This window comes from Miscanthus floridulus, chromosome 16, assembly GCF_019320115.1.
Source record: "Miscanthus floridulus cultivar M001 chromosome 16, ASM1932011v1, whole genome shotgun sequence".
Taxonomy (NCBI): Eukaryota; Viridiplantae; Streptophyta; class Magnoliopsida; order Poales; family Poaceae; genus Miscanthus; species Miscanthus floridulus.
Window position 1 is genome coordinate 9,647,232 of NC_089595.1, and position 13,261 is coordinate 9,660,492.

General features: G+C 46.8%; 2 protein-coding genes across 3 annotated transcripts; both read right to left on the minus strand.

Moving 5' to 3' along the window:
• Window positions 1-2,312: 2,312 nt before the first annotated feature.
• Window positions 2,313-9,034, minus strand: LOC136511414 (vacuolar sorting protein 3-like). 2 transcript variants are annotated; one of them, XM_066505479.1, is made up of 14 exons: window positions 7,828-9,030; window positions 7,010-7,285; window positions 6,309-6,505; window positions 6,081-6,222; window positions 5,669-5,938; window positions 5,528-5,600; window positions 5,209-5,257; window positions 4,510-4,774; window positions 4,333-4,388; window positions 4,149-4,217; window positions 3,919-4,030; window positions 3,150-3,239; window positions 2,801-2,971; window positions 2,313-2,694 (listed from the first exon to the last, which is right to left on the minus strand). In XM_066505479.1, the coding sequence occupies exons 1-14, from the start codon at window positions 8,764-8,766 to the stop codon at window positions 2,599-2,601; spliced, it is 2,805 nt and encodes a 934-aa protein (XP_066361576.1). In that variant the 5' UTR covers window positions 8,767-9,030; the 3' UTR covers window positions 2,313-2,598. The 2 variants fall into 2 exon arrangements, 1 of the variants encoding a protein (XP_066361576.1); XR_010772696.1 differs by lacking the exon at window positions 2,313-2,694 and having other exon boundaries at window positions 2,834-2,971; window positions 3,951-4,030; window positions 7,828-9,034.
• A 175-nt stretch (window positions 9,035-9,209) lies between these two features.
• LOC136511415 (formin-like protein 14) lies at window positions 9,210-12,986 on the minus strand. Its single transcript, XM_066505480.1, has 4 exons — window positions 11,378-12,986; window positions 11,122-11,282; window positions 10,296-10,540; window positions 9,210-10,153 (listed from the first exon to the last, which is right to left on the minus strand). Exons 1-4 carry the CDS (start codon window positions 12,649-12,651, stop codon window positions 9,398-9,400), a joined length of 2,436 nt encoding a protein of 811 aa, XP_066361577.1. The 5' UTR covers window positions 12,652-12,986; the 3' UTR covers window positions 9,210-9,397.
• Window positions 12,987-13,261: the final 275 nt, after the last annotated feature.

Here is a 13,261-nt window from a genome sequence, read left to right on the forward strand (position 1 = left end):
CAAATTAAGAACACCTCACAAGCACAAGAACATCACAATAAACCATGTTTTATACATACCATACACAGATCATCACAACACATCCATTAACATTCAAGTTTCACAAAACCATATCCGTTTACATCACATTTCATCGATTTCTTAATGCAAAGTTTTCAGCGCTCTCTCATAGCATTAGAGTACATAATAAGCAAACTATATAGAATCATATCGGTTCCACTCCTCGTTCGTATCTCCATCGATCATGTAGAATGAGAAGTAATAGAAAATGGCCCTTTGGTCAACTACATCAACTTAAAGGCAACATTGTGTAATATCAGGTGGGTTGGCGATTAGACTAGCCTAAGGGTACAAGGTTATAGAACAAGGAAAGTTCTAGACCCATGGGTCAGTTAGATCGACAAAGGACCTCGGTCAGCCGGACTTGGGGATTTAGAAGGACAAGCACCACTTATTGTGGTTGTACTGGGGTGACTACCACCAGCAGTCTTACCATGTCCCATGGCAATTGGACCGACCCAAGGAATAGCCTAACCACCACCAACAACAACACATCCCCAACCCCCCTAGGATCTTTGATACAATCCATGGCAAGGTTTGATTCTAAACCTTCCAGGTGATGTGGGAAATGAATTTTGCTAATCAGGTTTGACATGCATCGAAGTTTTAAGGCAAGGCAATGGCAATGTCCATGTTGTCCTTGGTAGCGACGACCATGATTGTGAGGAGAAAAGGGATGGAGGTGAGGCTCACCGTACCGCTATGTATGGCAGAGGGCATGGGAAAGGGTCGTGTGTTAGCATATGATGGTGTTAGGAGATCACTATCAGGACCAAGTGTCCTTTGCACCTTCATGGGGAGGAAGGCACAAGCTCATTAGTGTGACTCTCTAGGCCCCATTCGGCTTACCTTATAATCCGCACTATTCAGCTTGTTTTTTCAATCGGAACAGTGTTTTTCTCTCATAACAATTCAGTCAGAATAGTGTTTTCAGCCAATTCAGCCAAGTTTTAACAAGCCGAACAGGGCCTGTATGAAAGGGCTCGAGGGATACCTGCAGTAATAGGGGCAACAACTCCGACTAAGTGGATAGCGGCAGACAGTGGCAACACGTGGCGTGGCGAACGAGAAGCTCATGGCCTGGCAAGGCAACTAAGGTAAGAGAGAGATCAGTGTTGGGGGAAGGCTAGATGGCATAACGATAGACCCCACTGGCTAGATGCAGTTAGGGCCTTAGGGGGAATGAAGGGTTACAAAGTTAACCATGCACGTGAGACAAGTACGATCGCATCTGGTCGCGGTTCTACACGCACGTGAAAGACACGTGATGTCTAACCGCAAGGGATAAGAGTATGGTTTAGCGGCCAGTAGTGGTGCGAAACTAGCCATGTGATCGTACTGATGTAGCAAGGTGATGAGGTGGCCAGTCTAAAAGGGTGGACAGGTGGCGGTTTGGCACCAAATCGGCCCCAAGAAGTGAAAAGGGGCTTAGCCTGCTATATTGGAATCCTTAGTTTAATATAGAGCCTATGTGGTACAACTCAGATTCACTAGCGCAGTAGCTTTTATAGCTTCAGTTCCCTAAAGCGGCTTCACTAGTGAAGCTAAAGATATTTAAAAAAATGTTTGGTAAAACAACTTATCAGAAAAGATAGCAGAGAGAAAGCCAGGAGAATCTAATATTTTTAGCTTCATCTAGCTTCACCTGGGGGACTGTGGATGTGAGGAAAGTGATTTTTTTAGAGAAGTTGTTTTATCATGATCTATTTGGTAGAAGCTAAAAACAGCTTTGTGAAGCTAGGAAAAAAATCCCTACCGGCAGGGTAATTCCTTGGAACCACAAATGCTTTTGTAATGTTTCTGAACTATTAAGAGATGGTGCCATAGTGCCACTATTTCAACCATTTGTATTACTTCGATTATTACTATGGATTTATGTCACTTTTATGTCATAGTTGCATTTTGGTTATTAGTATGGACTCGTGGTCCTACTATTAATTGTACATTTGTGTGGCTCAATTTATTTACAAGGATTACCTTGGTGCAAAATCCTGACTCTGCCACAGGTTTAATGTAATGATGTAATTTATATTGATTATGCTTAGAGAATGATGGCTATTAGGTAGGTACTTAGGTTGTGAGTTGTGGCAGTCTACATCCTGCTTAAGAGCCAAACAGATTGTTGGTGTCTCTGTCTATCTATCAACTTTCACGACCACCCCATTCGTTTCCAATCCAGATTCTCCGAAAACGTGTTTCACACACCTCCAGCACTGCGATCTAGTGGGGCATTTGCATTTCTGGGCTACTGGTGACTGGTGAGGACGCACAAAATTGTCATCTGCAATTTCCAGCTACCAAATCTCGTGTCAGCGTGTTATATAGCATTATTTGTCTCTACAGACAATGTGCTACAGCTACTATAACAGACTACACATCCTCCTGTATGCGGCATGCCTGTATTTGTATATTCATTCATTGGCCTCAGCAAAAAATACACAACGCCCTGGTCAAATTTCCAGAGTGAGCCCATCTCCGAGCAGCCACAGCCGAATGCTGGCCTCAAGATCAACCACTCTTTCATTCCTTCCTCGCTATCTATCTACTGACAAGCCAGCTCTGTTTGAATATAACATCTTTCCTCAAGCTACGGCCACGCCCTGATGAAGAATCACCTTGCTGGGACCGATAGCACTGCAAAACCAAGTTATTATTATTACACACAAAGAAACCTGAAACCTCCAATGCAAACAAGCTACTGCTATCAGCAGCAAACTCAAAACACCTCAGGTAGGCATACCCTGTAGCAAACAACTGAATCGTCTGGGTACATCGCAAATAGCTTGGTGCCAAGGCGAGCTCGACAGGAGTCACAGATACTCTCGTCGGTTAGTTGCACGTGCCTTGATCTCTCCTCCAGTCTTGTCAACCGCACATCTAGGTTTGTCGCCCGTGATAAATTGTGGACTATCTAAAACATGCAAAGGAGCACAAAAGAACAAAGAAATTCAACTGGTAAGAAAGACGCATCTCTCATAATGCTTAACCTAAAACAAACTCATTTAAACTACGCAATGATCCACAACACTGTTCAACTGCTCAATACAGAAAACTCCACCCTAAAGAAACAGAAAAAGAATTATGTTCACCTGCCCTTGGCAATGATGGTGCACTCGGGCCCTCAGCATCCGTAAAATTGTATGTGATGCCAGCTGAAGAGGCATATCAGGAGATAATCTCTGGCACAAGATTATGGTTTAGATTCGTTTTCCAGAAACTAGTGTATGGCACAACATAAAGACAAAGATGCACATGGCAGCCCTGCAGCTATTACAACATGTACTAATTGTGAATTAATGATGCAATGAGTACCTTGTACTTAGGTATCAACTATTCAGTAACCTTTTTTGAGACTTCTCACATTTCCTAGGATCGTGTGCAACAGTAGTACAAGAAAAATGGTTGGACATAAGTTTTGCATATTTGTTCTTTTCCAATACCAGTACTAGGAGATTATAGATCATCTTATTACCTTTACTCTAATCGCCTCCTAGATGGCAAGTTTGCTTCATAGGAAACTAGACAAACCATGTTTAAAGGATCGTGAACGTTTATACTGGAACATTAACGGCCAACAGGTCAATAAATTGTTCAGATATGCCAAATCCTATTGTGAAGGGGGGAACAATTGTATCCATGTCCTATTTTTTTTTTAATTGCTCACTTTTCAACAGAACACCACATTTCCAGAGCTAACAACTACCTTCACGATATTTATTCCGTCCTCTCCAGTCCTCACATGACTGATATGCCATCCTAAAATACTGAAGGCCAGAACACCAACATCTTGCAAACTAGCATGCAAGCTACAAGATTCTCAAAAGAATCTGCGATATTGAAGCAACAATGAAGTAATACCTCCAATACTTGTATGGGGTCCAAAGATTCACCATGATTATGAAGAAGTCGTACAGCTGCTGTAAACATAGGCTCCTTCCCATTTTGAGGATCCAAATACAAACCCAAAAGCCTGAGTTTGAAAAAAAAAAGGACAACATAAACAGCAGGGATTATTTCTGTTCAAAAAGACGAAGAAAAAAAAATAAGTTAATTAATTTAGAAATACTGATGTGAAAAAAAGAACATACTGAATATAGGCATCATCTCGACCAATCTCAGCACAATACTGCTCAGCGGCTTCACTATCCTCCAGCTTCCTTCATCACATAACAAGCAGCAGACATTTCAATAGAGCAATTTACAGGCTACAACAAACCAATATGTAAGAAAAGCAACATATAGAAAAGCAAACCCAAGAGCATAGAATCTTACAATGCTAGTATCTGAAGTACAATATTCTCTTGGCCCATTTTCCTATACAGTATTGCCTGACAAGGGAAAGTCTAGAGTATCAGTATAGCATGATCGGGCAAGCATGAGAGTTTAATGGAAAGATTTTTAACCAGGCAAACATGGAAGTGCCAGGAAGAAGACAAATCGTAGCATCACCTTTTCCAGCCATAGCTCAGATTCTGCTATCACATCGAGCACATCTTCTGGATCATACAGGTCTGAAGCTTGCAGAAACAATTGCAAGCTCTCTCTTAATAAATAAATAAATTGTGCATGAGAATCAATTTCACTATTGTCTTTCCCTCTATATTTAGACTCCATATCAATTGCTTCAATCGCAGATTTAGCCAGTGAAAGAGCATATGATGTGTGATAGTGAGGGTCATCGCAGCCCTGGTCCTCAATCAACCACTGCAGATATCTGTACAATTTGGCTGGTTCAGACTTTTTATAACAGAAGGATAATAAGAAAATAATCATTACCACATAGCATTCTCTGCTGATGAATGACAAATGAAGGTGGCCAAAGAGACAAGATACAGGAGAAGATATAGACAAACAGTTTTAAAGAACATGTAAAGGAATAACACTATTTCCATAATGATTCTATAACCTCACTGAAAGCATGGGGCAAAATCAAGTCCTGTAAAACACTTGGCCACTAAAAGTTGATTATAAGGATGTTGCATACTTAGAGCTAATTTGCAAAAACAAATACTAAGAAGCTACCATACAAATATGTCCACAGAGTAATCCTACTACTTTTGTCACTCATATGAAACTAAAACATTATATTTGGATTGTTGAATTAAGAGATCTGAACTTATTGAAAAGTTCACGGACAATCATCTATACCTTTGATGGATCACAACCTTTTCTGCATCAACAGCAGCGACAACCTTTTCTGCAAAATAGCATTATTCAAATAAATGATAGTGAACTTTATTACAAGAATAGCCTTTTAAGATACCTAACCCACAAATAATAATAAAAAAACATTCCTAAATGTCACACAATCAGCTATAACCATGCAAAATTATTCTAAAACAGTCTACCCCTCTGTTCCTATCATCATTCTCTGACATGCATGCTCAGAAACTAGAAAATGTGTCTGGCCATGATTATGTAGTAAAAGCACACTGATACATTGGTCTATCCAGAACATATCAATTACCTGGTGAGAGTTGATTTTCCCTTGTCTCAGATGTTAAAACTGCAATCGCTAGATCTTGATCAATGTCTGCCACCTACAAATAAAATTCAGTAATAAAACACTTGTTATAAGATAAACAAGTTCTTTACCTGAAATGCATACCCATCCAAGATGTTCCAGAACAAGGTCCTCATCAGACAATTCTTTGAGGATCTTGGCTGCTTCTATAGCGGCAATTTCCTCACCAGACCTTTTGCCAACCAAAGTTCCACAGAAACCATTCTCAGACAGATCCTTCCACAAACCTGTGCTATAATTCCTTGCCAGTAAACGCCATATAGAAAGAGCTTTGGAGCACATTCCTTTACTGCCATACAAGAAAGCAAGTGTCCGTAAATGTCCAGAGTCATCCAAAAGGGATTCTAGTTCATCCTGCACCATGCATCAAGCAGCTTTCTTAGTGTTCATTCAAATGTGATGAAAACATTAGGATGGGACCATTGTGCTCTGTCAATTCCATACTTCAACATACAAAAGCACATCGGATGCAGATGTCTAAAGGGCATGTACATACCACAATACAGCTATTCTGAGATGATGCAAGCTTCTCCATGTCATCAACAAGATGAAGTGCTCTATAAAGATACATCAGAAGAGTATCAACTCCTTCCATCTCTGGAGAAGATAAATTATTCATCCGCAATGCACAAAGGTACCTAGATTCATTTAGCATTAAGATAGTTGAGGATAGACATGGCTTCCCAGTGATTCACAATGAATATAACCCGTGCATATACCATACCTGATAATATTTCTGATTGCTAGTTCCAAAAGATCAGCTCTACTTGGTGGATTTGAAAGGAAACCTTCATCCACAACTGTATCCACACCTGCCTTTTTCAGAAACAATGCCTGTTGAACTGCTACCAGACCATCATCAATAACTTCTTCAAGGGGCTTAGGGGGTGGATGCAAACCCCAATACTGCTTTCTTGGCACCTAATGGATATAATTGTTAATGGTTACCATTAGAAACAAGTAGCTAAACGTAGAAGGCAGTAGGTATCAACGAAAGATTGTTTGGTTTTTCCCTAGCTTATAATCAGTAGGTACAGATATAGGGTACAGCAATCAATATTAAGTTGCCAAAAGAGCCATAAACGAAAAACTGAAAACTCATCAGAATGAGCTGGGGAATCAAAAATACTCTAACCCGGTCATGCTCAGCAAGTTATTGTAATCTTGTCTCCGACTATTGTGCTAAAATAGGGTCAAGCTTGATCATCTAGAGAAATTAATAGTTGATTCAGATTTATTGGATCATTTTAAGAGCTCAATGTAAAGCATTAAGAGTGAATTTTCATGCAAAGAAATAGGTTAAGACAACTTGATAAGGAAGTACTTTTGGAACACAACTTGTGATGTACACGATTTACTTTAGAAGGAACTAAATCAGTTATCTCATATACAGTATCCCAAATACCAAGTGGCAATGTAGCGTACCAGATCTGACCAACGGTTAGGTTCCCGCATAATGAATGGAAATACTTCTGATGGCTGCATAGTCTCCGATAACAAGAAATGATTTACAGCATCCTCGAAACGCAAGTCAAAAAACAACAAAAATCCAAGTTGTGCATGGACAAAAGAGATCATATCCTTTGAAATTTCACCATCTGACTCAAACTCTTCTAACAAAGAAATAGCTTCCTTGTAGTTCTTTCTTCGTAAAGATGCCTTAATCTGCTCCACTGCAGATACTTTACGGTAGCAAAAAACCTGGATAAGCCAATTGATTCCTATATCAGTATAATCTGCGTAAATTAGAGCCAGACAATTCTCAGTTCCACTACTATTAGCCTTTCCTTTACATTAGAATCTTAGATAATTATACATATGGTACTAAAATTGTACAGGGAATGTAAAAGGCAAGCCTTATTTATGCAACTTATAATATATATATATATATATATATATATATATATATATATATATATATATATATATATATATATATATATATACAAACATTATGATTCTACAAGGTAACCTACCATCCTTCCTTGTAAAAGTAAAACCAAAGGCTAACCACAGTTGTATACACCCTTTAGCTATCAACCCATGCCAAATTCACATATATAGGCAGTCTTTCCTGCTCATCTAGTCCTGTGTGCTTCGGAAACTACATCTATTTAGGAATTAGGATGCAATGTAATGTAATGTAAAGTTATTTTCTTTCCAACAGTTGTGGCACCACATAACACTAATAGAATATGGAGAAGTTCAAATGAATAATGGATGAGTTGACGTACCTACGTTACCTTATAAGTCGTAGCGATCACAACTAGCTCCGTGCCGATCTCGTCATCATCACTAGCCACGATCAAAATGCCTTGTCCAGTCCTGGCAACCGGAATGGTCTGTAGGTGCGCGGCGTTTCTCCTCCTGTACACATCGACCTTGGAGTCCCCAGCAACAATCACATAGGGGAACACCTCGGCTATGCAGTCGGGGGTGGTGCTGAACACCAAGCTGCTTCCAACCGGCTGGCCAAATCTGTCGACCACAACACCGACATTGTCGACCAGGAGCATCACCTCGTCACCTCCAGAGAGCGGCTTCACCCTTGGGTGGCCGGAGGATTCAGGTAGCGAGAATATGTCCACACCCTGGCCAGTGGTGCTCGAGTAGAGGGAGTACCCAGTGGCGGTGGCAACGAAGACAGAGTCGTCGACCCAAGCGAGCGCCCTGACCCCCTCGACAGAGGCGATCTCGCGCGTCTGCACATCCAGCTCGTCGGCGTCGTGCAGAGTCAGGTCGACCCGGAGCAGCTTCTTCCCGACGGAGATGGCGACGGAGCATGATGATGGGTTGGCGGGGTCGACGCGGCGGGCGGCGACGGCGGCGACGCTGCGCATGGAGCCGAGGCGGCGGACGGGGCGGGAGAGGAGCGGGTCGGCGAGGAGGAGGAGCCCGTCAGCGAGGACGAGGATGCGGGCGACGGAGGGGAGCGGGACGATGGCGGAGACGGGGAGGGTGGCCCCGATGGGGAGGAGGCGGAGGAACTCGGGGGTGGAGGGATCCTGGAGGGAGAAGAGGAGCAGCTTGCCGCCGCCGGTGCCGAGGTAGAGCAGGTGGCCGGAGAGCGCGGCGGAGCGGACGGTGAGCGGGGAGGAGACCGGGAGGCCGGCGAGCGCGGCGGGGTCGACCGTGGCGTGGGGCTCCAGGGCGACGCGGGAGGCCGGCGGCTGGGATCCCATGGCCGGTGGTGGAGTGGAGTTAGGGTTCGGGGCACGGTGGCGCCATCGCCGTTAGTCTCTGCAGACCTCCCTCTCTGTCTCAGCCACTGCGAGGGGCGGGGGAGCCGCTGCCGGCGACTACTTTGGCTGCTTGCTGCTTGCTTGGAGGCGGAAGGAGGAAGGCGACTTCAGGACTTCAGAATCTGACTTGTAAATCGCACCGATACAAACCAACCTGCTGTTGCAGATCAAAAGCACGTCACAAAAAAAAAGAAAAAAAAAGTTCTTCGTCTATTGCCCAAACCAAATAAAGGACCATGCCATCACACAAAATTCTGACCGAGACATCCATGAGCCCAAACTATCAGAATTCAGAAGAAGGGCCATCACCAATGGACTTGGAATAGCAGGCTGCTCCATTGAGAGGAAGACAGCAGCAGCAATGCAGCATTCAGGAGAAGACGGCAAACCAACAACATCCATTACCAGTAACAGTGAACTTTACAATAGCCAGGGTGTCCAGCATACATTATCCAGATATTGTTCTCATCTACTGCTAATACTAGGAACCATACTAGTCCAAATAGCTCGATTCGATATGATATTCTACAAAAAGGACAGCTACAGATTTTGCCATGGCAGCTCCTGCGGCTTAAGGCGTCATCCCCATGGGTGCAGCCATCCAGCTCACTGTTGTGGCGCCGACCCAATTGTTGCTGCTCACCTCCCCAGCCTCCTTGCAGATCCGGTCGAGCATAGCTAGGAACTCCCTCACTCCAGTGAAAATTCTGAACATGTGAGCTTCGTCGTTGCCTGACTCCACACCAATGAACCACCCCGCCATCTCCTTCACTGACGACAAGCAGATGCTCTCCTGGGACTGAAGCTTCAGGATCTCCTCCTCAGCGTGCCTCAGGAACGTGCTCATGCTATTGTGGAAACGCCGAGCGCTCTCAGTGGATGTAACCATGCTGTTCAGCCTCACCACGTCATGGACCTTCCCAAGCCCCATTCCGAGCTCCGACACGCTTCGGCTCAGCCTTGTTATGTCAAGGGACGCGGCTTTCTTCGTGTTGCTCAGCTCGGCTGCAAGTTTGGTGACAACCTCAAGACCGTGCTTCCTGCATCTGGCATCATACTGCAGAGTGCTTGTGTTCATCTTGCATGTACCTGAACCATGCTCCATCACATTGTATCCTTCAGGTTTCACAATTTCCTGGACAAGAAACTGCATGAGAGCAGCCTTCCCATCAGCTCCTTTCACATCAGCTATCTTCAGAACAGTGTTTGGCTCCAAGCCTTTTGAACATGGAGACCCCGAATTGGTGTTCATGAAATTGCCGAAATTCACAACTGCCTCAAGGACTTTGTGGAACAGCCTGCTGCTTCTTATCTCCTGGCAAGCCCCCTAGATGAATAAATAAAATGGATTAAACATTCAGATATGAATACATGATAGTTGAAAGAAGGTAAAATCATGATATCATTTCAGCAGAAGCAATCTCTGTCCAGTATAATTGTGTTGTATTCCCTAAAGAACACGGCATTACCTCAAGAGTAGCATATGACATTCTCAGCTGATTGATCTCCAAATAGAAACTGGCAATGTAAAGCATGGCATCCACTCTCTTGAACGCAAATGGAACATCCAGCATTGCCTTCAAAAAAGCATCAACTGGGCAAAGTCTGCTCAGGGAATCATCCTTGAAATATTTGAGCTTAAGCTCTTCTTCGTTGCAGAGCACCATCTGAGTGAGCATCCGCAAGGCTTCCACTCCCAAACCATGTGCATTACCTGTACCCGGCAAACAGTGAGTAGCAAGCAAACATACCACATAAAGTCATAGCATGAAGGATTGAAGAAAGTTGTGATTGATCCACTTCAGGAACCAAAACACATTTGCTAAGACATGTAAAACAAAGAGTGGTGCACCCTTGAAAGGACAACTTTGTCTAAAATGTGGTGTGACCCCCATGAAGAAGTTAAACACATGACCAACAAAACACTCCAATGGTATGGTACCCTATATGCGATCTCTTTCTCTGAAATAGATAGACAATGCACCTAAAATGAAAGCAGGCTGTGTAACTCTGGTTTTTCAAAACGTAAGATAGTAGGAGGGAGCATGCCATGTGGCCCATTGGTAAGGCCCCAACGTCTATCAGAGGCAATCATTCATGTAACTCATAATCAACAAGGCACCATGTGATGCTACAAACATGGCCAATGGCACAACCAATTTGAAGGTCCCCCCACAAGTAATAAACACTAAGTACTTTCATCATCTAAGAAAGATTGCAACTTTGTCAGCATATTCAGAGAAAACTCAACCTCGGTTGCCTTATATATAAGAGCAAAGATCAATCCATATGTACCTTCCAAGAGTGCCTCCCTCAGTTGCTCCTTGGAAACTCCCAATGCCCCCACAATCATCCCGATGCCATGACATCTGAGGGCACCAAGCAAACACACCTCCCTCGGCGCCGCAACCACCGCCGAGTTGTTGAGGTACAGCTGGATCACCTCGTCCTTCATGCTATAGCACACAGGGCAGAGAGAGGCAACCTCAGACATCAAATCGAATCCACAAGAAGAAGAAGAAGAAGAGGGAACGCGAATATTTGGTCTTACTGCAAAGAGCTGGGCTTGAGCTTGTCCGAGTGCAAAGGCCGCGACTTGCGCAGGTCCATCATCTGATCAGAGTCACCATCATCTGACGAAGCAACTGCTGGTCGCGGCGGCAGCGGCACGAAGGGGTTCCACGCGTGCGCCGCCACGGGCTCCGCAGCACCCTTGGGCGGCGACGGCCTCCGTTTAGGCGGCGAAGGATTGGGGGCTCGGCCACGCGGCTGGGGGATGGACGGCGGGCGGAAATGGACAGGGCTGGAGCCGAGCGTGGGTGAGGAGGCCGACGGCGAGGAGGACGAGGCATCGGCGGCGGCGGCGGGAGGCACGGTGCTGGGGTCGGAGGCGGAGCTGCGGGATGCGAACTCGCCGGACGGCGGTCCGACGCGCGGAAGCGGCGGCAGAGGGCGGAGCTCCGGCGAGCCAGGGCGTAAACTGGAACTGGTCCCGGGGTGCTGCGGTCCCGACGGCGGCGGGGTGGCGAGGGTACCGAGGTAGAGGAACTCGGTGCTGGGGTTAGTGGAGGAGGTGGGCATTGGCGGCGGCTTGAGGCTGCGTCCCTCCTCGTCCCCGTCGTCGTCGTCGTCGTGGTTGCTGGCGGCGCGGCGGTGGGCAGCGGAGGCGGAGGACGGCGCGGCGCCGGAGCGGGCGCCGCCGCGGTGGCGGAGGCGGCGGACGAGGTGGATGGAGAGGAGCGCGGAGAGGAGGAGGCAGAGGGAGAGCAGGGAGAGGAGCAGCGCCTGGAGCACGGGGAAGTGGCGGGAGCCGGAGGCGCGCGAGGTCGGGGCGACGAGGGTGGAGATGTTGGCGGGGAACGTCGGGAGGCCGCCGTCGCCGGAGGGCTGGGTCTCGGCGGCCGGGGGAGGAGGCGGCGGCGAGTTGGCTGTTGGGAAGAAGGGGTTGTTGGTGAAGGGGTATGGATCCCCGGTGGAGGGGGTGGCGGAGGAGGACGGGTACTTGGGCGTCGGCGACGTGGTGACCGGTGGCGCTGGCGTGGGCGGTGGCGTCGGGGGCGGCGCCTGTGCCGGCGGCACGGCGACGGGAGTGGGTGTAGGGGGCAGGCTGGGTGGCGGCGGCGGCGTCAGCGGGGCGCGAGGAGACGCGGTGTGGTGGTGGCGGTGGGGAGGATGCGGTGCCGCCGCCGGCGGAGGCGGAAACAGAGGCGGCGACGGGAGGGTGGCATTTGTTTGGCTGGTGGAAATGGTAGCGGCCGGGAGCAGCAGCAGGGAGAGGAGGAGGAAGGGGAGGAAGGCGGGAGGCAGCGGCAACGGCAACGGCATTTGCGTGCCGCGATCCGGCGGCCTCCACCGGCGTCACGGGTGCGTGTGGTGGGGGTGAGAAAAGGGGGTTTTGGTTTGGGGCTTTGGGGAAGAAATGGTGCCTTTGGGGTTTGGCTGTCTGTGTGCGTGTGCACACGAGAGAGAGAGAGAGACGACGCAGGCTGACCCGCTGCGATGGATGTGTGGTGGCGGTGGCGCGGTGGCGGTGGCGGAGGGGTGGAGCGGCGCAGAGGCTGCGTGGCAGGCAGTGCCCTGCACTGCCCCCCTCTCCCTCTGGGGCTTTGTCTCGGGAATCGCGCAGGAGAGAGAGAGAGAGGAAGAGAAGAGGCAGGCACCTCTAGTGTTCTGCTGCAGCGTGTACTGCTACACGTGTGACGGAGTGTGAGGCATGGGCTCCGCTTTTTCGAAATTCGGTGCCTTTTTACTTGCTCAAAGTCGCTGAGTCACACCTTTTTTTTTACGGATTTTATTATTATTACATAACTAAAAATCTCCCTTTTTCCGTTTCTTTCTCCCCGGCCTGCCTTTTCAAGGACGACTGTACGAGTATATTTTATTTATTTTCTCTGGCTGTGTCGACATAAAAAATAAGAAAGTTTGGCTCTAGATA

Coding starts and splice junctions, on each gene's coding strand:
- LOC136511414 (XM_066505479.1), bottom strand. CDS start 8,766: ATGGGATCCCAGCCGCCGGCCTCCCGCGTCGCCCTGGAGCCCCACGCC. Junction 5,258..5,527: donor GGAAAATCAACTCTCACCAG/GTAATTGATATG, acceptor GCTATTTTGCAG/AAAAGGTTGTCGCTGCTGTT. Junction 4,031..4,148: donor CGAGATGATGCCTATATTCA/GTATGTTCTTTT, acceptor TTTCAAACTCAG/GCTTTTGGGTTTGTATTTGG.
- LOC136511415 (XM_066505480.1), bottom strand. CDS start 12,651: ATGCCGTTGCCGTTGCCGCTGCCTCCCGCCTTCCTCCCCTTCCTCCTC. Junction 10,541..11,121: donor GAGGGAGGCACTCTTGGAAG/GTACATATGGAT, acceptor TGCCGGGTACAG/GTAATGCACATGGTTTGGGA. Junction 10,154..10,295: donor TGTCATATGCTACTCTTGAG/GTAATGCCGTGT, acceptor TTATTCATCTAG/GGGGCTTGCCAGGAGATAAG.